Below are 20,809 nucleotides of genomic sequence, written 5' to 3' on the forward strand. Positions count from 1 at the left end.
CGACCTGGAGGGTCGACCAATGTCTTATGGATCTTTGAGAGATGGTGGAAGATAGGGATGATGGGATGTGATGGGATGATATATTTAACCTCTTCCTTGGACAAAACCTCCATAATAACACCTGAGTCCACCAGTTCTGTAAGGACATCCAAAAAGTGGGGAGTGGGATCGGCGGGTAGTACACGGTAGGACAGGCCATCATTAAGTTGGTGTAATGCCTCCCTGACGTAACCGTCTCTACTCTGCACCACCACTGCACCACCCTTGTCCGCACTTTTAATGACCAAAGCATGATTACTTTTCAAAGATTTTCAAGCTAGACGTTCACTTTGATTCAAATTGTCATGATCTATATGTAAAAAGGAAAATCCCTGAGCTAGGAGACGAAGGTCCCTAATGACCAAATTTTCAAACATAGTTAGAAATTGACCCTTAACATGAGTGGGGTAGAAGATAGAGCTCTTTTTTAGGCCTGAGTTCCATTCTGAAAAGGTAGGAATACTAATATCATCAGAAGTTTGTTCAGACAGAAGGTCATTCATGTCTTGCAATGTACAAAAATCATTAAATGTATGTAAAGCAATAGATACCGGAGGAACGGAGTCAGATGAGGGGACATCACTCTCGATAGCGAGTGGTGTCCCCCCATCCAAGTCACCATCTCCGGTCGACCCAGAAACATTTGGAATAAAATTATCAAAAAACTTTTTCAAGGATAATTTCCGAACAAACTTGTACACATCAATAGTGGTATCAAACAAATTATTCAACCAACAGTTCATGGATGGTGAAAATTTTAGACCTTTATCCAGTAGTGACAACTCTATATGGGAGAGAGTAGTTCCTGATATATTTATAACATTGGATACATCAATCAAATCTTCTTCCTTTTGGAGGCGGACCTGTAACCCCCTCCTCCTCCCCCCCCCCCTCTTACCTCTTCTGATTCTCTTGTGTCCTTTTGGAATAAAGGGAAAGATTTATGTTGTTGTTGCTGTCTTTGGTGATTATCAGATTGGTAAGAAAAAGTATCATGGGACAGGTCCGGACCAGCTCCAGATCTAGGTGGCTGGCCCCAAAAGGTACGACCACCCCTCCCACACCCTCTGGAGGGGGCTCTACGACCCCAATGATCATCATTATCAAATGTATTAACAAAAAATACAGAATGAGAGGTAGAGGCAGTCTCTGCATCTGAAACATCAGATTCACTACTCTGGTATTCCACATTCTTAGACTTTAAAATACACTTATTTGGAGTAGACCTGAACTGAATGATTGATTTCTCTTTCTTATTCGATCTATCTTGAATGGAATTTATCCTCTGCCAATGGTAAACTTGGTTCTTTTCATAGTCATATCTGTCCCTATCATATTTACTTTGTTTCTTAGACATGATACCACATTCCACATCTTTAACCGTTTTGGAGAGAATAAGATCAAATTCCTTAAAGCCCTTTAAACCTTTGAAACTATATAACTTTTTCTGCAGTTCTGTGATTTGAATGTCAATCTTTCTCCTTCATTTTTTGTGTCACTGTTAACTTCATTAAACGAAAGGAGCAGTCATTTAAAACTGCCACCCATCTGCTTTCAAAATCCACCTCCGGAAAGCCAAAAGAGGGGGCTTTCTTCACCCTTAACCCTCTTGGGATCCTTTTACATTTAGCATAGTTCTCCAAGCTTATAATGTCCCACCACAAGCGATTTTTATGAATCAATAACCGTTCCAATTTTTGAAAATGGATTTTAAGATCAGATATGTCAGTGGTATCCAAATCCACAATGTTGTCAAACACACGTAAAGCTTGTTTTTTTCTTTGTGTATCATCACAGTTATTAAAGAAGTAAGCATTTGAAATATCTTCTAATTCATCCATATTATCCCCTGGTTCCTCCATGCCGGTATAATGGAAAACAAAGGGGGTACTGAGGTAACAAAAAAGTAACAATAAAAATAAGCGTAAATTGCTAAAAAAGGTAAAAATGGGGCCCCTCCTATGAAAGAAAAATTAAGCTCCAAAAAAACCTGTGCATGTGCAGCTCCAACCTGTATATTATTGCAATGTGGAAAGTGGCTGAAGCGCTCAAATGCAGGTGCAATGAATAAAATAAGCCAAACCACTAAACTAGGGTACTAATAAGAATAATATAGTACTTAATGTGCAATAGTATGGGTACTATCCTCCTGAAGACAGGTGGTAGATGGTACAAGCCCACTCACCCTCAGTCTCATCGGCAGGTGACTTGGATGGGGGGACACCACTCGCTATCGAGAGTGATGTCCCCTCATCTGACTCCGTTCCTCCGGTATCTATTGCTTTACATACATTTAATGATTTTTGTACATTGCAAGACATGAATGACCTTCTGTCTGAACAAACTTCTGATGATATTAGTATTCCTACCTTTTCAGAATGGAACTCAGGCCTAAAAAAGAGCTCTATCTTCTACCCCACTCATGTTAAGGGTCAATTTCTAACTATGTTTGAAAATTTGGTCATTAGGGACCTTCGTCTCCTAGCTCAGGGATTTTCCTTTTTACGTACTGTATAGATCATGACAATTTGAATCAAAGTGAACGTCTAGCTTGAAAATCTTTGAAAAGTAATCATGCTTTGGTCATTAAGAGTGCGGACAAGGGTGGTGCAGTGGTGGTGCAGAGTAGAGACGGTTACGTCAGGGAGGCATTACGCCAACTTGATGATGGCCTGTCCTACCGTGTACTACCCGCCGATCCCACTCCCCACTTTTTGGATGTCCTTACAGAACTGGTGGACTCAGGTGTTATTATGGAGGTTTTGTCCAAGGAAGAGGTTAAATATATCATCCCATCACATCCCATCATCCCTATCTTCCACCATCTCCCAAAGATTCATAAGACATTGGTCGACCCTCCAGGTCGTCCAATTGTCTCTAGTATTGGATCTTTGGGAGATGGTCTGTCAAGATATGTGAATGGTTTTCTTAAGCCATTTGTTAGGAAATTGCCTTAATTTATACAGGACTCTGGTGATCTTCTTGATCAGATCAAAAATGTAAATTGGGACAACCATTACTTGTGGGTAACACTTGATGTTACCTCTCTGTATTCAGTTATACAACATGATCATGGGATGGCAGCTATCCGCCAATTTATTGAGATACCAGAAATTTCAATCTTTCAGTCGGCTTTTATTTTAGACGCTATTCATTTTTTACTCACGCACAACTTTTTCACATTTAATCATAAGTTTTATTTACAATTAATTGGCACTGCTATGGGCACAAGCTTTGCTCCTTCTTTTGCAAATCTATTTATGGGGTGGTGGGAAGCACTTTTTATATATTCAAGCACTAATTCCTTTCGTCACAATATTGTTTTTTATAAAAGGTTTGTGGATGAATTAATTATTATTTGGAAAGGGGATGTCACTACACTTCACGATTTTGTATCTTATCTTAATGACAACATATACAACTTAAAATTTACATTACATTTTCATTTCCATCACATTGAATTTCTGGATCTACAATTATTTGTGGATATGAACAAAACAATCCAAACTGATGTCTATAGGAAATTAAACGCAAGAAATACATTCCTTAGGGCGGACAGCTGCCATCCATCTAACATAATAAAAGCCATACCCAAGGGGCAGTTCCTCAGACTGAGAAGAAACTGCTCCACCTTTAGTGGTTTTCTTTCTCAGTCTGAGGACCTGACAAAGAGGTTTTTGGAAAGAGGATACCCTAAATCCCATATAGCAGTCGCTTTTAATAATGCAGTACAAACAGAGAGGGCATCATTGTTGCCCGCATATCCAATTGGGGATTCTCGTCTTGGTAACACTAATGAGATACATGTTAATAAACAGGGTACACATGGATTGGTAAAGTCTAAAAATAAATGTCCTCTTTTTATTTCACAGTTTAACAAACAAAGTGGAAAAATTAATTCTATAATCTCCAAACATTGGAATGTCCTATCCATGGACCCTGTTCTTAAAAAATATGTTGAACCTGGTCCTACTTTTGTATACCGTAGAGCGAGAACAATTGGATCTTATGTCTCACCAAGTGAACTTATTACTCCAGGGTCGGTAAGACCTTATGTCACCAGGGGATCCTTTAAATGTGGCTCTTGTAGTGTATGCAAACACATGAAGCCAGCGAAACGTTTTCTACAGTATGCCTTGCCGCAGCCACAGGATGTGAACAAAGTAAAAAACAAGGAATTTTATATCAACAGTTTCATAAATTGTAAAAGTCAATTTGTTGTTTATCTCATAACATGTGGTTGCGGCAAAAGATATGTGGGTAGAACGATTAGAGCTCTTAAAGTCAGGATGTTAGAGCATTTAAGGCTCATAAGATTGAAAGACACTAATCATCCCGTTTCCAAACACTTCACAGAATGTGGTCAGGGAGGAATAAGCAACTTTTCCTTCCTGGGAATTTAATTAGTTAATTGTAAATCCAGAGAAGGTGATCATGTCAACCTTCTGAACTGTAGGGAGGCGTATTGGATTTTCACTCTCCAAACGTGCTTCCCTATGGGTCTGAATATTGACTGGCAGTTAACACATTTTTTGTAACTTGCTAATTTTCATGAGTTGACTATACTTCAAGTCTATTTTGTATAAACAACAAACGGATTGATCAAATTAGCCCTTTAAGTTTTATAAAGTTTCATATGGCATATATTACACTTGTTTTTTGTGTTAATGATAGCTTTATTGTACAATGTTTATTATGTACTATATGTGGACATATTTCCCTGGTTCATAGGTTCTAAATATACATTATATGTTATGCAGTATTTATGTATTCATATGGTTTTTCAAGTTATTTAGATGTTTTAAATCACTTCACTTTTTGTAATTTTGTGGCTATATGTCTTACATACCCTTATTTTCCCTTTAAGTATTAGCATAGATGTAAGTTATTATTGTTATTTTTATATTTTTCCTTATGAATAGAATGTTTTTCTTCTTCTTTTTTCTAATTTTCTTAACTTTTGATTTTAGCTTTGTTTATGTCTGCATCGCAGCTATGCGCATGTGCAGTGATTAGCATTGCATGTATGCGTCATGGGGATGTTATTGTATTATTGGGGCAGTGATTCTCTATTGCTTGCCATTAACCAAGATGGCCACACTGCCTGTGGGGCTTGTTTTGCCCTTAGAATGGCACTGGGTCGCTCTGCGCATGCGCGATGACGCGCGTAGCATCATGACGTCATCAGGTTCCGTTTTTTGGCGCGAAACGGCCCACAGGTAAGAGGGTGGCGGATCGGTCTGATTGGCTGCCGTCCCACGGTCTGATTGGCTGCCGTACCATGTGAGTCCAGCCATGTTTCTTTTCATGACGTCATCTTAAAGGCAATTGAAGCAAAGCCATTCTGATTGGCTGTGCTTTCTTTGCCTTTAAGTGACGTCATCATTTTTTTTTACATCGGCCAAAACACATGGTTTTCACGGCCCAATCAGGGCCGTGGGAACCATATGACGAAAATGTGACGTCATAGGCCTTTAAAAGCCTATGTCGTCTCATTTTGAAGCCAGACGCCGAGGAGGAAGGACCTCCTACTGAAGAAAGAAGACCAGGGCGTGGCACCAGACGGGAAGAAGACCCCGGAAGAAGGTAGAAGAATACAGATGAAGATGGATTACAACTAGAAGACCCCTGGATTGTCGTGTTTTATTATTTTAATATTTATTATTTTCTGGTTTATTATTTTATGGGTTCCTGTTCGTGGATTGGTTCGTGAGTAAGCTGATCAACGGGAGTGGGTGGGGTCAAGTAATGGTAAGTTAAATAAATAAATGTATTTAATGTAACTGTGGTTTTTTTTGCTTTTTCATGTGTTCATTTTTTTTTATGCATATCATTTCTTGCCACTGTATGTATGTATGTATGTATGTATGTATGTATGTATGTATGTCTAGAGAGATATATACATACAGGGTAAGAAATGATAGTGTTGTAAAAGCTTGATTTACTGTATTGTCAATGATTGTGGCTATGCTGCTATGCATAGATGTGTGTTAAATGTATTTTATTATTAGAGAGATGTAATTTTTTGGCTTCTATGCTGTACTGTAGGTTATGGAGAGGCTTGCTTTAGTATATTGTAAATTTTGGTGTCCTTTTTTGTATGATGTGAACTTGTTCTCTGTAACGATAGCTATAGTTAATTGTGTAATTGGTATGGATGGTATTTTAATTGTTTAGGGATGTAATTCATGTCTGTTAATTCATTGATGGTGACTTTACTGGATGGCATAGTATACTTCTTGTGATGTCAGGCTATTTTAGTTGGATTATTGTATTGTTAACATTGATTTGCAGCGTGTACATGTAGCTTACATTTTATGCTACATGTATACACTGTAAATGCAATGTTTTAAGTGGCATTTGAGGCTTTAGATTGAATGATTACATGAGATTTGTTTAGGAAATTGCTTTTTAATTCATTGAGGATGTTATGCATAAGTGGTGTTGCCATTGCAGGATGGCTTCACCCCTTAATTACCTTTGAGGTTAGTACCCGATAAGGTGATTAAGGGGTTCATTGGTATGTGAATGGCATTGATATATATTGGCTATTTATTATTTTGGCAACGGACCCCAAGGATGATGCTGGCGACGGGGCCTTCTTATTGATGAGGTTAGTAGAATTTTCTTTATTTAACTACGGTATTTAATGTGTTTAATAATGGCCAAATATTGTATTATCCCTATGTGGATAATAGTTATTTGGCACATTATTGTACTGTATGTGCTGGGGGGACAGGGGTTTTGGCCCCAAGGGTATGTGGTAGGACTCCCTTGTGGGTAGTGGATGAGGGTGGTTAGGCCTCAGGGGGTAGGGGGGTTAGTGGGGGAGGGTATGTGGGTGATGGTGTGTTAACCCCTTAATGACTGTAGTGGTTAATAACCGCTATGGTGATTAAGGGGTTAGGGGACATTACATTGGATGTTTTTATTCTTGTGTCTGTTTTGCAGAAGCGGATGGGGCATGGGCAGGATGAAGATGAGGATGGCCTTCATCGTGGCAGCCGCACATGGGTGAGTGCTATATGTATTTAATGTCTTTATTGTTCTGTATGTATTTTAAATGGACAACTGCACTATTATTCATTTGTGGATAATAGTAATGTTGCCCATTACTGTATTGTATGTTGTGTATTGCTGCTATGTTTATTGGGGGCATTTGTCCCCAATTAACATGCTATTATGCTTTAACCCCTTCATTGCCTTAGCGGCTATCCGCTATGGTAATGAAGCAGCATTAATGTATTTTAATAATATTGTGCGGGAGCAGGGGGCCCCCTGAGCTGAAACGCATTGATTTGGGGCTCAGAGACCCCCTGCTTCCCGAGTTACAGGCCCCATTTTGGGGCATCGGTTAAAGTGTGGACGCCATGTTTATTGCGGGCACGTAGCGTATGGGACACTATAAACATGGCGGCGACACTGCCCATCCGATCACACATACCGGGGCCTGTAACTTGGGAAGCAGGGGGTCCCTGGTCCACAAAGTGATGCGGTTCAGCTCGGGGGACCCAATGATCACTGTACAGTATTATTAAAAAAAATATTTATGCTGCTTCGCTACCATAGCAGATACCCTGTAAGGTAAGGAACGAATGTTTATTGATATGTGTGTTTTATTCATAGTATAGATGTGCAGAGGGTCTCCGGAGCTGAAGCGCTTTGGTTTTAGGTCCGTGGACCCCCTGCTTCCCGAGATACAGGCCCCTTTATGGGGTGCCGGTATCCCTCTGCTTTGTTTACATTCCGCGGTCACGTGATTGGGACATTTAAATGCAGAGGGATACCGGCACCTCATAAAGGGGTCTGTATCTCGGGAAGAAGGGGGTCCCCGGACCTGAAACCAATGCGGTTCAGCTCCGGAGACCCCCTGCACATGTACACTATGAATAAAAATGGTTTAAAAATTATTTTTATTGTGCTGATTTTTGCGCCGAGAGAGCAGCGGATCTCTCTCTGCTGCAAACACAACTCGGCAGGGGACGGCTTCTCGGCAGTTTCTCGCCAGGCAGCCGTCCCGCCACCGGTTACACGCCATTTCATCAAATGGTGGTGGCGCATTCATTCGCCAGGGATTCGCACCTTACAGCATACAGCCAGTTAAACACGCCAAAAACATGGCTAATTGCTAAACTGGCTAATGCATTTTTCCACTGCTTACTGCATCTTTCCCCCGGTGTGGAATGGAACTGGGATAACTCACTGGTGCAATATTCCTAGATTTTGCAAAGGTGCTTGACACTGTTGATCATGTTATCTTGCTTAATAAACTTCAGTACTCTGAATAGGGAACATGCTATAAACTGGTTTCACTCATACTTATAGAGTAGATCCAAACATGTGTCTTTCTGAGTTCTAGCTCCAATCCCTTGGATATTACCTGTGGTGTCACGCAAGGCTCGGTTCCGGGGCCCTTACTCTTTTCAGTGTTCATCAATGATCTACCTATAGCTTGCAATGGAGCTCCAATACACACATATGCAGATGACACAATCTTATATGCACACAGCTCTAGCCTCTCTGACTTTGAACAATACTTAAATCAGATTTTTGAGACTTGAAAACTGGATTTCCCAAACTGTTTTTAAACACTGACAAGACAGTAACAATGGTATTCAGGACCAAGGCTACATTTCTAAAGCTACCAATGACAGATCTTCAGATCAGAACCAAACCTACTAACATCCTAGCTCCTTTCAATAGTTTCAAATATCTGGGCAAAATATAATATACAGTACTTGTTGGATCCTGTGATAAGAGTTAACCTCTCTATTAAATAAGTTGGTAAGGCAAATGAACAACTTCCTATGTCTAACTAAATACTGGCCCAAGCAGTTATTAAAAATAATTAAATGCTTCTGAATTAATTAACCCTTTTCCCTGTGACAAATGACTTAGATTTGCTTCTCAATATTTTGTTTCTCAAACAGCTCCATTAGGTTCTCCTTTTTTATTCTGATGAACAACACCCCTCTGACAATGCATGGGGTTAAATACTTCCTACTGCATATATGTTAATTTAAAAATAGTGCTAAAAGTGGCTATTTTAATTTAGGACTGTAAGTAATAGCATTTCCATATAGCATAGTAAAAATATGCTATATTTAAATAAAAAACTATTTAACACTGTTCACATAGTGCAGTCTCAGAATAACTTGTTTTAAAATATTTATAACTTTATTTTATATAGTGCTTTTCTTCCAATGGGACTCAAAATGCTTCAGAATTACCGAAGAGTGTGCAGTATATAGCACATAGGAATTTTACAGACACAGTCCGTGCCCAAACGATCTTATAATCTTTTTTGGTAACTGAGGCACAGGGAGATAAATTGACTTGCCCATGGTCACAAGGAGCTGACACCAGGAATTGCATCAGGTTCAGCTGATTCAAGCTCATTGTTCTTGTTTACAGAGTCAATAGTCAGTCAGAGTCAGGCAAGCAGTGACGTCACGCCATAGTGAGGCGGCGGTGCATTGTCCATCTGATGCGAAGGCACGGGGAGATCTGAGGTGCCACCGGAAGGGTCAGTTGGGCGGACGCGTAAGCAGGAACATGAGACTCCACACACAGACTGCTCCTGGACTGCAGCAATCACTATACCCTCTGCTCTTTATGCACAACGATCTTGTAAGTGTATTTTTAACTGTTATGCCAAGTAAAGCCTTCAATACTGCACTATGAGGTGTGCACTTTTCTGCTTTTTTCTCTCTCTATAACATTACTTAATAGTAGGTTTTGATTCCATGTTTCTATGTTTGCTTGCCCTGTACATTTCTAAACACGAAGGGACCTATTCTAGTAGCTTCAATAAAATTGCTGCCATCTCGAACACTTTGACATTTGTATTATCACGGTATTTAGAAAGAATCAGAAACCATTACCACAAGTCTCAAACTGTGAGATTGGAAAATGCCAATATCGTACGGGACAGCAGCGATATTATCTCAGCCTTTTTCTAAGTTATGCATAGAGAGAGAGCTGCACAGGGAGAGCAGCATCTCCCTGCACAGCTCTCCTAGGCGATTGCACTGTTTTTATTTAAATTTTAATAACAGAGTATTGTAGCAGGGGGTCTCCGTAGCAAAACCACCTTCATTTCATTTGTATTTTGCCCATTCATTGCCATAGTGGCAGACTATGCTCATATTATGGGCATGGTGTGACACATTGCCAATCAATTGGTTTATTGGCATTTTTTTTTTATTTTGAATGAAATGTCTTTTATTTGGTGCTTGTTTTTTTATTTGTAGATTGCCCATTCATTGCTACAGCGGCAAACCATGGCCATATTATGGCCATGGTTAAACACTGTGCTAATCAATGAGTAGCAAGTCTAAGGGTGGGGTTAGTTGCCCTGGTGAGGCTGGTTAGGTATCACGGGTGGGTAACGGGGGAGGGGAGTTAACCCCTTAATTACAATAGTGGTTACTAACCGCTAAGGGGATTAAGGGGTTAGTGGCCATTAGTTTGGGTTTTGATTGTAATGTTGCTGCCCACGGAGGACAAGGACGTGGAGGATAGTGATGAGGATGGCCTTCATCCTGACAGGGGTAAGTGCAACTTTAATTTACTTTATGCCGGCTGGATAGTGTTTTATTTTTAATGGGCAAATGAGCTACAGTATCACTGCTTTTAAACCCTTTCATTGCCTTTGCGTTTAGCCTCTAAGTTAATGAAGCTGCCTGTAAATGTATTTTTATTGCATTGGATTGAAGCACAAGGTCTCTGGAGCTGGTTTTAATGCATATCAGTTCCAGAGACTCCCGGCCTCAATCTGATGCAGTAAAAATATTTTTTTCCTTCAAAGTCATACCGCAAATTCCATCTCGCCATCCTTGGGGTGGCAAGATGAAATTTACGATTAGCTCGCTAGGTGAGAGCCTCGATGATCTCATCAGAGCTACTAGAATAGGGTGATTTTATAAAAAATGCAAGTTGGATTTCTTTTTGAGCTCCCGCTCGGCGTGTTTGAGCAGAAGCGACACCGCTCGGGGAGATGCACTTCCCGTACGAGTTTGGCATGTTATTGGAGCTTTCTGAATAGCAACCTTGCCAAATCATACAGAAGTGCTCAAAAAGCTTGATGAGTTAGTTATCAAAACTACTAGAATTGTCCCCTAATCATGCTATACTTCTTTTTCATTATTTCAACCTATTATAACACAAGTTAGAATTTGAGACAATATGGAGTATACCTGACATTTGGAGAAACACCAACAACTTAGACTTAAGTCAAATTTTACCAAGTGTGATAGGCCACTAGGCACCTTATGGTTCATTCAAGTGAATGGTGCCTTACTGCTTAGTAAATAAGGCCCCCAAGTGCTTGAATTTATAACAGAACTAGCTTTTGTACCCGGCTTTGCCCGGGGAGCTGCCGGCACATCTCCCCGCGCTGCTGCTGCATCTCCCCTCGCTACCGGCACATCTCCCTGCCCCCCTCCCCCCTGCTGCCGGAACATCTCCCCGCACTGCTGCCGCATCTCCCCTCGCTACCGGCACATCTAACTGCCCCCCTCCCCCCTGCTGCCGGAACATCTCCCCGCGCTGCTGCCGCATCTCCCCTCGCTACCAGCACATCTCCCTGCCCCCCTCCCCCCCACTGCTGGCACATCTCCCCGCGCTGCTGCCGCATCTCCTCTCATTGCCGGCACATCTCCCCGCCCCCCTCCCCTTGCTGCCGGCACATCTCCCCTTGCTGCTGGCACATCTCCCCGCCCCCTGCCCCCCGCTGGCACATCTCCCACCCCCCGCTGGCACATTCCCCCCCTGCCGGCACATCTCCCACGCACATCTCACATCACACACACAGAGACACACAGCCCCGATCCAGCCAAGTACATGCCCCCTCCCTTAGTAGCCATGCTCACCCTCGCTCCTGCTTTAACTATTTTGCAGGACACCCGATGGAAACTTAGAATGTCCATAATTTGGGAGGTGAGTCATATTGGAAGCTGAAAATAGTTGCGTTGACCTTCAAATCCGCAGCACAATGTCCAGTAAAAGTTTTGTTGTGCTACGTCGTGCTGTTTGTAAGATTTCGATGCTTCAGACATACAATCAAAGAAATAAACGGCATAACAAACTTAGAAATATAGTATAGATAGTATAGATTAGGGTTTTTTTTGCTACTACAATCAGGATAATTCCCAGACACATTGAAATAGTGAACTAATAATGATTTATTGAACACTATTATCAAGCTAATTTCTTCAACTGTGAGAAGAAAACATGCACCTTACCTTACTTTCCATTCTATTTATGGCCTTTAAATACAGCCTAATATCAAACCTCTACCCTACCTTTAGCTTTCAAAACCCATCTCCCAGTCCATTTCCTTATCTCACTTCACTTTTTTTGTCCCTAATTCCAAACGGGGAATTTAAGACAGAAATGTGCAATAAATACATCCGTTTTACAAAAAATATAAATACTTATTTTGTGGATTATTGTCATCCTTTGTGAGAAATTACACAATTTAAAGATCACTAAATAATTATAGACACATTTTCTGGGGCTCTCTATGTAACAGAATCATGAGATTCACTTCCATTCTGGTATCATTTAAATTTGAAAGCTCCAATTGTATGACACACAAAAAGTATACGAACATAAGGCAAATTCTTACCACTTCTCGTAATAATAGGTCCAGCAGATACAACAGCATTTCCAGATGCGCTGTGTGCAGTAATTGTTGTTGTTTTTGTAATTGCATCTCTTCTTTCTCTGTTGTGGCATGTCTGTGGGTTTATAAAAGGTGCAGTGTTACATTATGGTGATATATTGTTGTTCTACACAATTTAAAGTAATAAAGTAAAGATGATTAGAGCTAAATTCCAGTATGGAAAACAAAACTGCACACTATATATATAATTTATGTGCTCATGTATGTTTCTTTATACCTTCTGTTCAGTACTTTATATTACACTTGTTACATAATTAATTCAAAACAAAAGTAAACATTTGTTCTCTCTCCTGTCAGATAAATTTGCAATAGTCACTGGTAACATATTTTAGACGTCACATTGTCTTCACAATTACTGCTACTAATCTTTATGTTTTCTCTTTCGAGTTTCCGATTATCCGATTACTTTACACAGTACGGTTCAATTAATTAACTTAAGCAGTAATATTACTTTTTGTTATCTTTTGCTTTTGGTTATTCAAAGGTACATCTACTACAGTGATGCATTTTAAATGTACTGTGTTTGATACAAACTAGGATTGCACAGTATTTATGGGGAAAAAAGAATGTGTCTATATACAGTACTCTATTCTCTGTATTGAAATGTTTATTTCCTGTTGCCATTATTTAATTTGTTTGATTATTGGGATTTTGTCATCAAATTGTAAAAAATTTAAAATGTAATCTGGCACATTTTCTAATATCTGGTGTTTTTACATCAACTTCAATTCATAGACCTATCAAGTTTCTCTCATAAGTACCTCTTAAATAGGCTGGTGAAGTACTAAGGCCCATTCAAATGACTTAGTTCCATATTGTACATTGTTAAAATTGCATTCATTACTTCACTGAATATTAAAAATAGTGGTTCATGGCAAAAATCCCAATCCTAGATTTAGGATTGACATTACTAAACTGCATGCTAAGAACCAGGACCACCGGCAGCTTTCCCGGGGCCCAGGACTAGATTTTCCACATGCCCTCCCCCTGCCTGTTTGCAGACCTGTGAATGCCCACACTCTTTCTCTTACACACCTCCTTGCTTTCTCACCCTTCTCTATCTCACCATCTCAAACTCCATCGTTCTCCCATATCACTCACTCTGCCCCACTCTCTTCCCTCATGTATTTCTTACCCCCTCTCTCTCCCAACTCTCTATCATACTCCCTCTCTCTTTCCCTCCTCTCTCTCAAATCTCCCATTTCTCTCACTCCCCCTCTCTCCCTCTTTCTCCTTTTCACTCTTCTCCTTCTCTCTCCCTCCCCCTCTCTCTCACCCCCTTTCTCTCACTCCCTCTACTCCCTCTATCCCCACTCTCCCCCTCCTCTATTACCCACTCTCCCCTCCTCTCTCTCACTCAATCCCCCACTCACTCACTCACTGACCCCTTTCTCGCTCACTCTAACTTCCTCTCTAACTCAAGACCCTCCTTTCTTTTTCAATCCTCCCTCCCACACACTCAATCAACCCTCTTTTCTCATTCAATTTCCCTTCTCTATCACCTCTTCCACTCAATCTCCCATCAATCTCACTCATTCCCCTTGCTCTCACACCCCACCTTCTTCTAGCACACCCGCCTACTTCAATCACTCTCCGCTCCTCTCACTCCCCCCTTCTCTCTCATTCCCACCTCCTCTCTCTCTCTCTCTCTCTCTCTCTCTCTCTCTCTCTCTCTCTCTCTCTCTCTCTCTCTCTCTCTCTCTCTCTCTCTCTCTCCACTCCTCACTTACTCAATCCCTCCTCCTTTCTCAATCATTCCCCCTCCTTTCTCACTCAACCCCCCACATCTCTCACTCAACCCCCACTCCTCTCTCATTCAACCCCCTCCTCTCTCACTCAATCCCCCCTCCTCTCTCAGGTTACCCACTAACTTTCTCACTCAACCACTTCTCCTCTCTCACTCAAACCCCTCTCCTATCTCACTCAATCCCTCCCATATATCTCTACCACCTCTAAGAATTTAGGTGGAGGGGAGCGTTCCGATCCCTCAGCAGAGAGGAGCTGGACCCCCGTGGCTGGATGCTTTAATTGGGCCCTACGCCCAGGAAGTCCTTACTTAAAGTGCTGTCTGCCTGCACAGGCAGGGGTTGGTGGTGGGGAGGAACTGGGGAGGGTAAACTGGGGTGAGAGGGTCCTGCAGCTAAGGAGAGTTCAGGCCGTGCTGCACCCAGAGACCCATGGTAGCCAGATACAGACGTTTGGCCTGACCTTTTGCTGAGCCGAACCTCCAGCATAAATTTAGTTAAGTTAAATACATTTTACTTAATGTAGATTATTTTTTCCCTATGTTTAATGTGTAACAAATTGCATTAGACAGATTTTTCTATTTGACATCTATTATTTTCTTTTATTTTCTTATATGTACTTTATAACCAAATTGTAAGTATACTAAAGTATGTGTTCCAGAATTATAAATCATGTCGGTGGTCTGGCAAGAGACGTAGAAACTACTATGAAATGAGGAACAGAAATGGTAAGGACTATATAAACAAGGTGTTTAGTTTGCCTACATTTCTGTATCTAATCTTATTTAGTGGTTGAGACCTTTTGTAATGACCCTCTATAAGTGCCCTTAAAGTCAGTATTATTCACCTAAAAATGTTAAACCGAGAACCTCCAAGTCAGCGGCTTTGACATCAAGGAGTAGATAAAGTACTGAAAATTCCTTTGCCATTTTGTACCAGTAACTACTGAAAATTGCCCACCACTCTTTGTTACAAAAGATTAGCTACTTAAAGTTTTTGTAACTTACAGGTGTTAAATAATGGCAGTCATCAGATCTACACAGCTTTGTTATGCAGTGCAAAAACACAGTAGACATTTTCTGGTTTTTGTGCTTGACAAATCGGAAAACTTCAAAGGAGAACCTCCCCATCTGACTCTTGCCGTTCTCAAAAATTGTTGTCTGTGGGTCTTTGTCACAGCTTAGAGAAAATGAGAAGCAGTACATCAGTAAATATTAATTCAATGTTATGCAAAGTTAACATTTACCTTTACACTGTCCTATGGATGTACTGTAAGTGATAGGCTCTGGCACGACAGAAGCCCTATTGGTGAACTAGGTACATCGTCATATCAATGCTTGTTGTGTAGAGGGCACTCAAAAAGACCATTCATGTCAGCCAGGGAGGCGATCATGCACATGTGATCACTACCAAAGTGATCACACAGCCACAAATGTCGGAAGTCCGGTGGCACTCAGCTGCTGCCAGACTTTCGGCACTGCACACATGGAATTTTCATGTCGTAAAAGAGAAGGTGACAAATAATAGTACAGCATTGTGTCCAAATAATAAACAATTCAAATTGTAAAAAAAAATCCTTTAAATTAATTTCAAATATTTCGTAGTTAAACATTAGATTGAATCAATTCACCGGTGTGTGCTCCATTTTACAGTAATTGGGTATTGCAAAAAAGTTTGCCAGAATCTGCAAAAATAACATACATTTGCAGTAATAATATGATGTATGTTACAGAATGTTTTCTACTTAGAATTGACAGAATATATGATAGCTATGAACAGAAAATTGCAGAAAATATGCTAGCCGAGAATAATTGTGATAGTAACATTTTGTTACTGCATTTCTGTATTCTATAATGGGCTTCACCTATGTTGTTATAAAATACTGATAAATAGCTAACATTTACGTGCATCCCCATACAATCTATATTTACCTGAACTTGAAGTGGCATATGTATCAAGATGGTGCAATTTGTATAAATGTGATGCTTGTACGTACATAACACATTTTCATCAGTTTGTGCCAGCAGCATATGTATGAAACCAGTTAATTTTGCTTCTTACATTTGGTGCAGATCTCCTAGAGTTTCATGCCACCTCAGATGTGGTGGATTTACTTGACACAAAGAGAATGGAAAAGTGCACTTGTTCTAGGTGCAATTTTTCATCTCTTTATAATATTGCACTGACCATCTCCTCTGTTAACTCATCCTGTAGTCACTCCCCAAAATGCTCACTGGAGCTAGTGTTGCAAAAAGTATTACCACTAGAGATGTGCAGAACTTTTGGAGGAGGTTGCGAGCCAAGCAAAATTTGCCGTTTTCCTGCAAAAAAATTTGCAGTCTGATCAGAGTTTTCGCTAAGCAATAAGCCAAATAGCCAATGTGTATTGCAGTGTTGCATCATTTCATTAATTTGCTAAATTCTCTAAAAACACAAGATTTGATTTATGCAGAGACTATAAATATGCCACACACACCACGAGCTTGTGCATTGGAAGTGAGCTCAGGGTGGGAGGATAAGTGTAAACACTGTAAATGGTGATCTGATAATCATACAGGGAATTGTAATGACAATTATGTCTAGTTATATTTCTAAAAGAGGTCACTGCCGTGGTGGTGGTGGTGATGGTGGTGGTCAGAGTGGCTGTGGCTATCATTGCAGCAGCTGGTAAAAGACTATTAATGTGCGGTATTCCAGAGAAAATATATTAAAAAAAAACATAAAGGCAGGTACCTCACCAGGTAAGGACTACACATTATTCCCCACCATTGAGAAATAGGTTGTCTAGAAAAAACTAGATATCGTTGGCAACACTAGAAGTGGCTAACATAGAGTAACCATCCATGTCAATGTAAGCACACATGTTGTTAATACTAGAAGGAATATCTTCTGGATACTTTCATAAGTAAGAGGGAAGACGTGGAAAAGGAGTACAAGAGTCTTGAATATCCAACCTTCAGTTATCCAACCTTCTGTTTTATCCAACAACTGCATGCGCACATCCCGCTCCCGTAGCTCGCTGCGTAACTTATTTCTTTAAACAATAACCGTGGAATAATTATTTACTGTATTAATAAACCAAATACATATGTGTATGTATGTATTATACAAACTTATACTGCACTGCATTTAATATATTACATATATTACATATGTACTTATACTGCATTAATATTTGAGTTGTTTCACTCCGCACTCATGTTTCCTGATTATCCAACATTTTCGGTTATCCAACAAAGTCTTGTCCCGTTTCGTTCGGATAACCAAGACTCTACTGTATTTTACTGATTGTTGATCAATCTCTGGGTATGCAAACCCACCAACAGAACTACCTGTGAGGGAAGAGTCAGAGTCAGATACTAATACTGTCAGAGGGGCCTATTCTAGTAGCTTCGATAACCAACTTATCGACGATTTTGAGCAGCTCTCACAAAATTTTGCAAGGTAGCTATTCAAAAAGCCTCAATAAGTTGGTCAAATCGTGCAGGGAAAGTATTTTCTCGTGATTTCTGGCTCCAGGCCAAACACATCGTGCAGGAGCTGGCGATAAGCCCAAACTTGCAATTTTGATAAAATCATGCAATTCTAGTAGCCTCAATAATCTTATCGGAGCTCTGGAATTATGATTTTATCAAAGATTCTTGTCACCGGGAGACCCCCATCATCAATCCGATGCATGAAAAATGCATTTACTGTCAGCTTCATTACCTTAGTGGCTAACCACTATGGCAATGAATGGGTTAACTACCAGTGCCAGGTTTATTGTGAGTAGCGGGGGTTGGTGAAGGTGGTATTTTGCCCATTGTGGATGTTTAGGCCTTGCAGGGGGGGTTGTGGGAGGAGTTAACTCCATTAACTTAGCGTTAATACTGGTAAGGGGTTAATCCTCCTTCTACCCACCCGGTAGGTATACCACCCTCCGTGGGTCAAATACCACCTTCACCCATCTCCGCTACCCACAATAAACATAAAGACACAATACAAACATAATACAAAACAATACACCCATTCATTGCCAGTGTAGTTACCTATGCCCTCAATGGTAGCACAGATAACCCCAATGGCAAGAAATAGGCACCCCCTCTACCCCCACTATTACATTACAGTAATGGGTAAAATTACTATTATCCAGATCTGGATAATAGTGCATTTGCCAATTCAAAATAAAACATTAGCCAGCAGCATAAAGTAAATAAAACTTCTACTTACCCCTGTCAGGATGAAGGACAGCCTCATCATTATCTTCCGCGTCCTTGTCCTCCGTTAGCAGGGCCAGTACAATAAAAAATAAAATCTAATGGCCCCTAACCCCTTAATCAGTTTAGCGGTTAATAACTGCTAAAATAATTAAGGGGTTAACCCCCCCTGCCCCGTTAGCTACCCGGACGGCCTAACCACCTACCTCGGGGCCACTATTCCCACCCTCTACCCATTTATTGGCAGAGTGGTACATCATGCCCATATACAGTAATATGGACATGATAAGCCATTATAGCAGTCAATGCGCAACCTAAAACAAAATATTGCCAAAAAGACACAAGAATAAAAGATATACCCATGCACCTAAATATCAGAAGATTAAAATAACTAAAAAGCCTAAACAACACATCACTAAAATTAATCCAACACCAAAAGAATACAGTTAATCTAACACCAAACCACAATAATAATACAATTAATCAAACACCAAATTAACAGAAGAATAAAATAAATGTAACCCTTAACCAACAGAACAATTACTGTACATAAATTAAACGCCTAAACAATCCTAAAATGTAATAAAAACAAGACCTACAAAAACATAACAATTTACTCAAAACAATAAACAGAAATAGAAAGCATAGCAAATAATTTCAAACAACCATTTGCCAAAAAATTCATTGCTTTTCACTGTATTTATCTATACCATAAAGGGGCATAGAGAAATACATTAACAGTCAACGGGCAAGCAAAAACATTAAAAAAAATTTTTTTTTAAAAATCTGTAAAATTAAAATGACATATATTCAATATTTTTTTCTTACCTTCAGAAGTCTTCATCCTCCAAATCCTGGCGTATCAGGAAGATCTTGATTGGTGACACCATCCTCCGCGATCCTACATGATCCTCAGAATCAGGTAAAAAATTCTTCTATTTTTTATCTTCTTTTCTCCGTCGTCTTCTTTTCTTCCATCTTGAATCTTCCTTCATTGTAAACCATAGTAAACGCCATGTTAAATCCATCAACGGATGTTGTCACGTTGGCTTCTTAAGCTAAAATAAGACGGGACAGGCCTTATATAAGGCTTGTGACATCACATTTTAGGGTCAGATGGTACAGCTACTATCCAATTGGACGCTGTACCATGTGACAGGCTTTTAAAAAAAATAAGGATATGATGTCATCTCCAAGGGAGGTAAGTCACATCCTAAAATCCACATGACTGCCATCACATGGTACAAGAACCAATGGAATTGTGAGATATACCACATGGTACTCTCACAATCACATTGTTTCCAGTACCATGTGATAGCAAGATTTTTTTTAAAGGATGTGACATCATCCCTTAATGTGATGTCACATCCTTTAAAAAGAATTGAACATGTCACCTAGTCCTCGAACCAATTGGACTGTCCCAAATCCGATTGGCTTTAGTTCCATGTGACGGCAGCCATGTGGTTATAAGGATGTGACGTACTTCCCTTGGAGATGACGTCACATCCTTAATTTTTTTACGCCTGTCACATGGTACAGCGTCCAATCGGATTGGAGTTGTACCATCTGACCCTAAAATGGGATGTCACAGGCCTTATATAAGGCCTGTCCAGTCTCATTTTAGTTTAACAAGTTGACGAGACAATATCCGTTGATGGATTTAACATGTGGTTTACTATGGATTACAGCGAAGGAAGATTCAAGATAGCAGAAAAGAAGAAGATAAAAAATAGAAGACTTTTTTACCTGATGCCGAGGATTGTGGAGTATCGCGAAGCATCGCAGAGGATGGCGTCACCAATAGAGAGCTTCCTGATACGTTGGGATTCGGAGGGTGAAGACTTCCAAAGGTAAGAAAAATATTGAATCTATGTCATTTTAATTGTACAGGTTTTTGATTGTATTATTTTTTTTAATGTTTTTGCTTGCCCATTGACTGCTAATGTATTTATATATGCCCCTTTAGGGTATAGATAAATACAATGATAGGCAATGAATTGTTTGGCAAATGGTTGTTTGGAATTATTTGTTATGTTTTCTATTTCTGTTTATTGTTTTGAGTAAATTGTTATGTTTTTGTAGGGCTTGTTTTTATTATATTTTAGGATTGTTTATGCATTTAATTTATGTAATTGCTCTGT

The 20,809-nt window shown here is 40.0% G+C and overlaps 1 protein-coding gene across 1 annotated transcript in view; it reads right to left on the reverse strand.

The window, feature by feature from the left end:
* LOC142491020 (zona pellucida-like domain-containing protein 1) overlaps nt 1-20,809 on the reverse strand; it is a 172,154-nt gene that overhangs the window by 83,813 nt on the left and 67,532 nt on the right. Inside the window, exons 7-8 of the mRNA XM_075593359.1 lie at nt 15,480-15,651; nt 12,671-12,782 (exon numbers count right to left, since the gene is read on the reverse strand). Coding sequence (XP_075449474.1) covers nt 12,671-12,782; nt 15,480-15,651 — 284 coding nt within the window. The remainder of the gene's footprint in view (nt 1-12,670; nt 12,783-15,479; nt 15,652-20,809) is intronic.

This window comes from Ascaphus truei, chromosome 3 (assembly GCF_040206685.1).
Source record: "Ascaphus truei isolate aAscTru1 chromosome 3, aAscTru1.hap1, whole genome shotgun sequence".
NCBI lineage: Eukaryota > Metazoa > Chordata > Amphibia > Anura > Ascaphidae > Ascaphus > Ascaphus truei.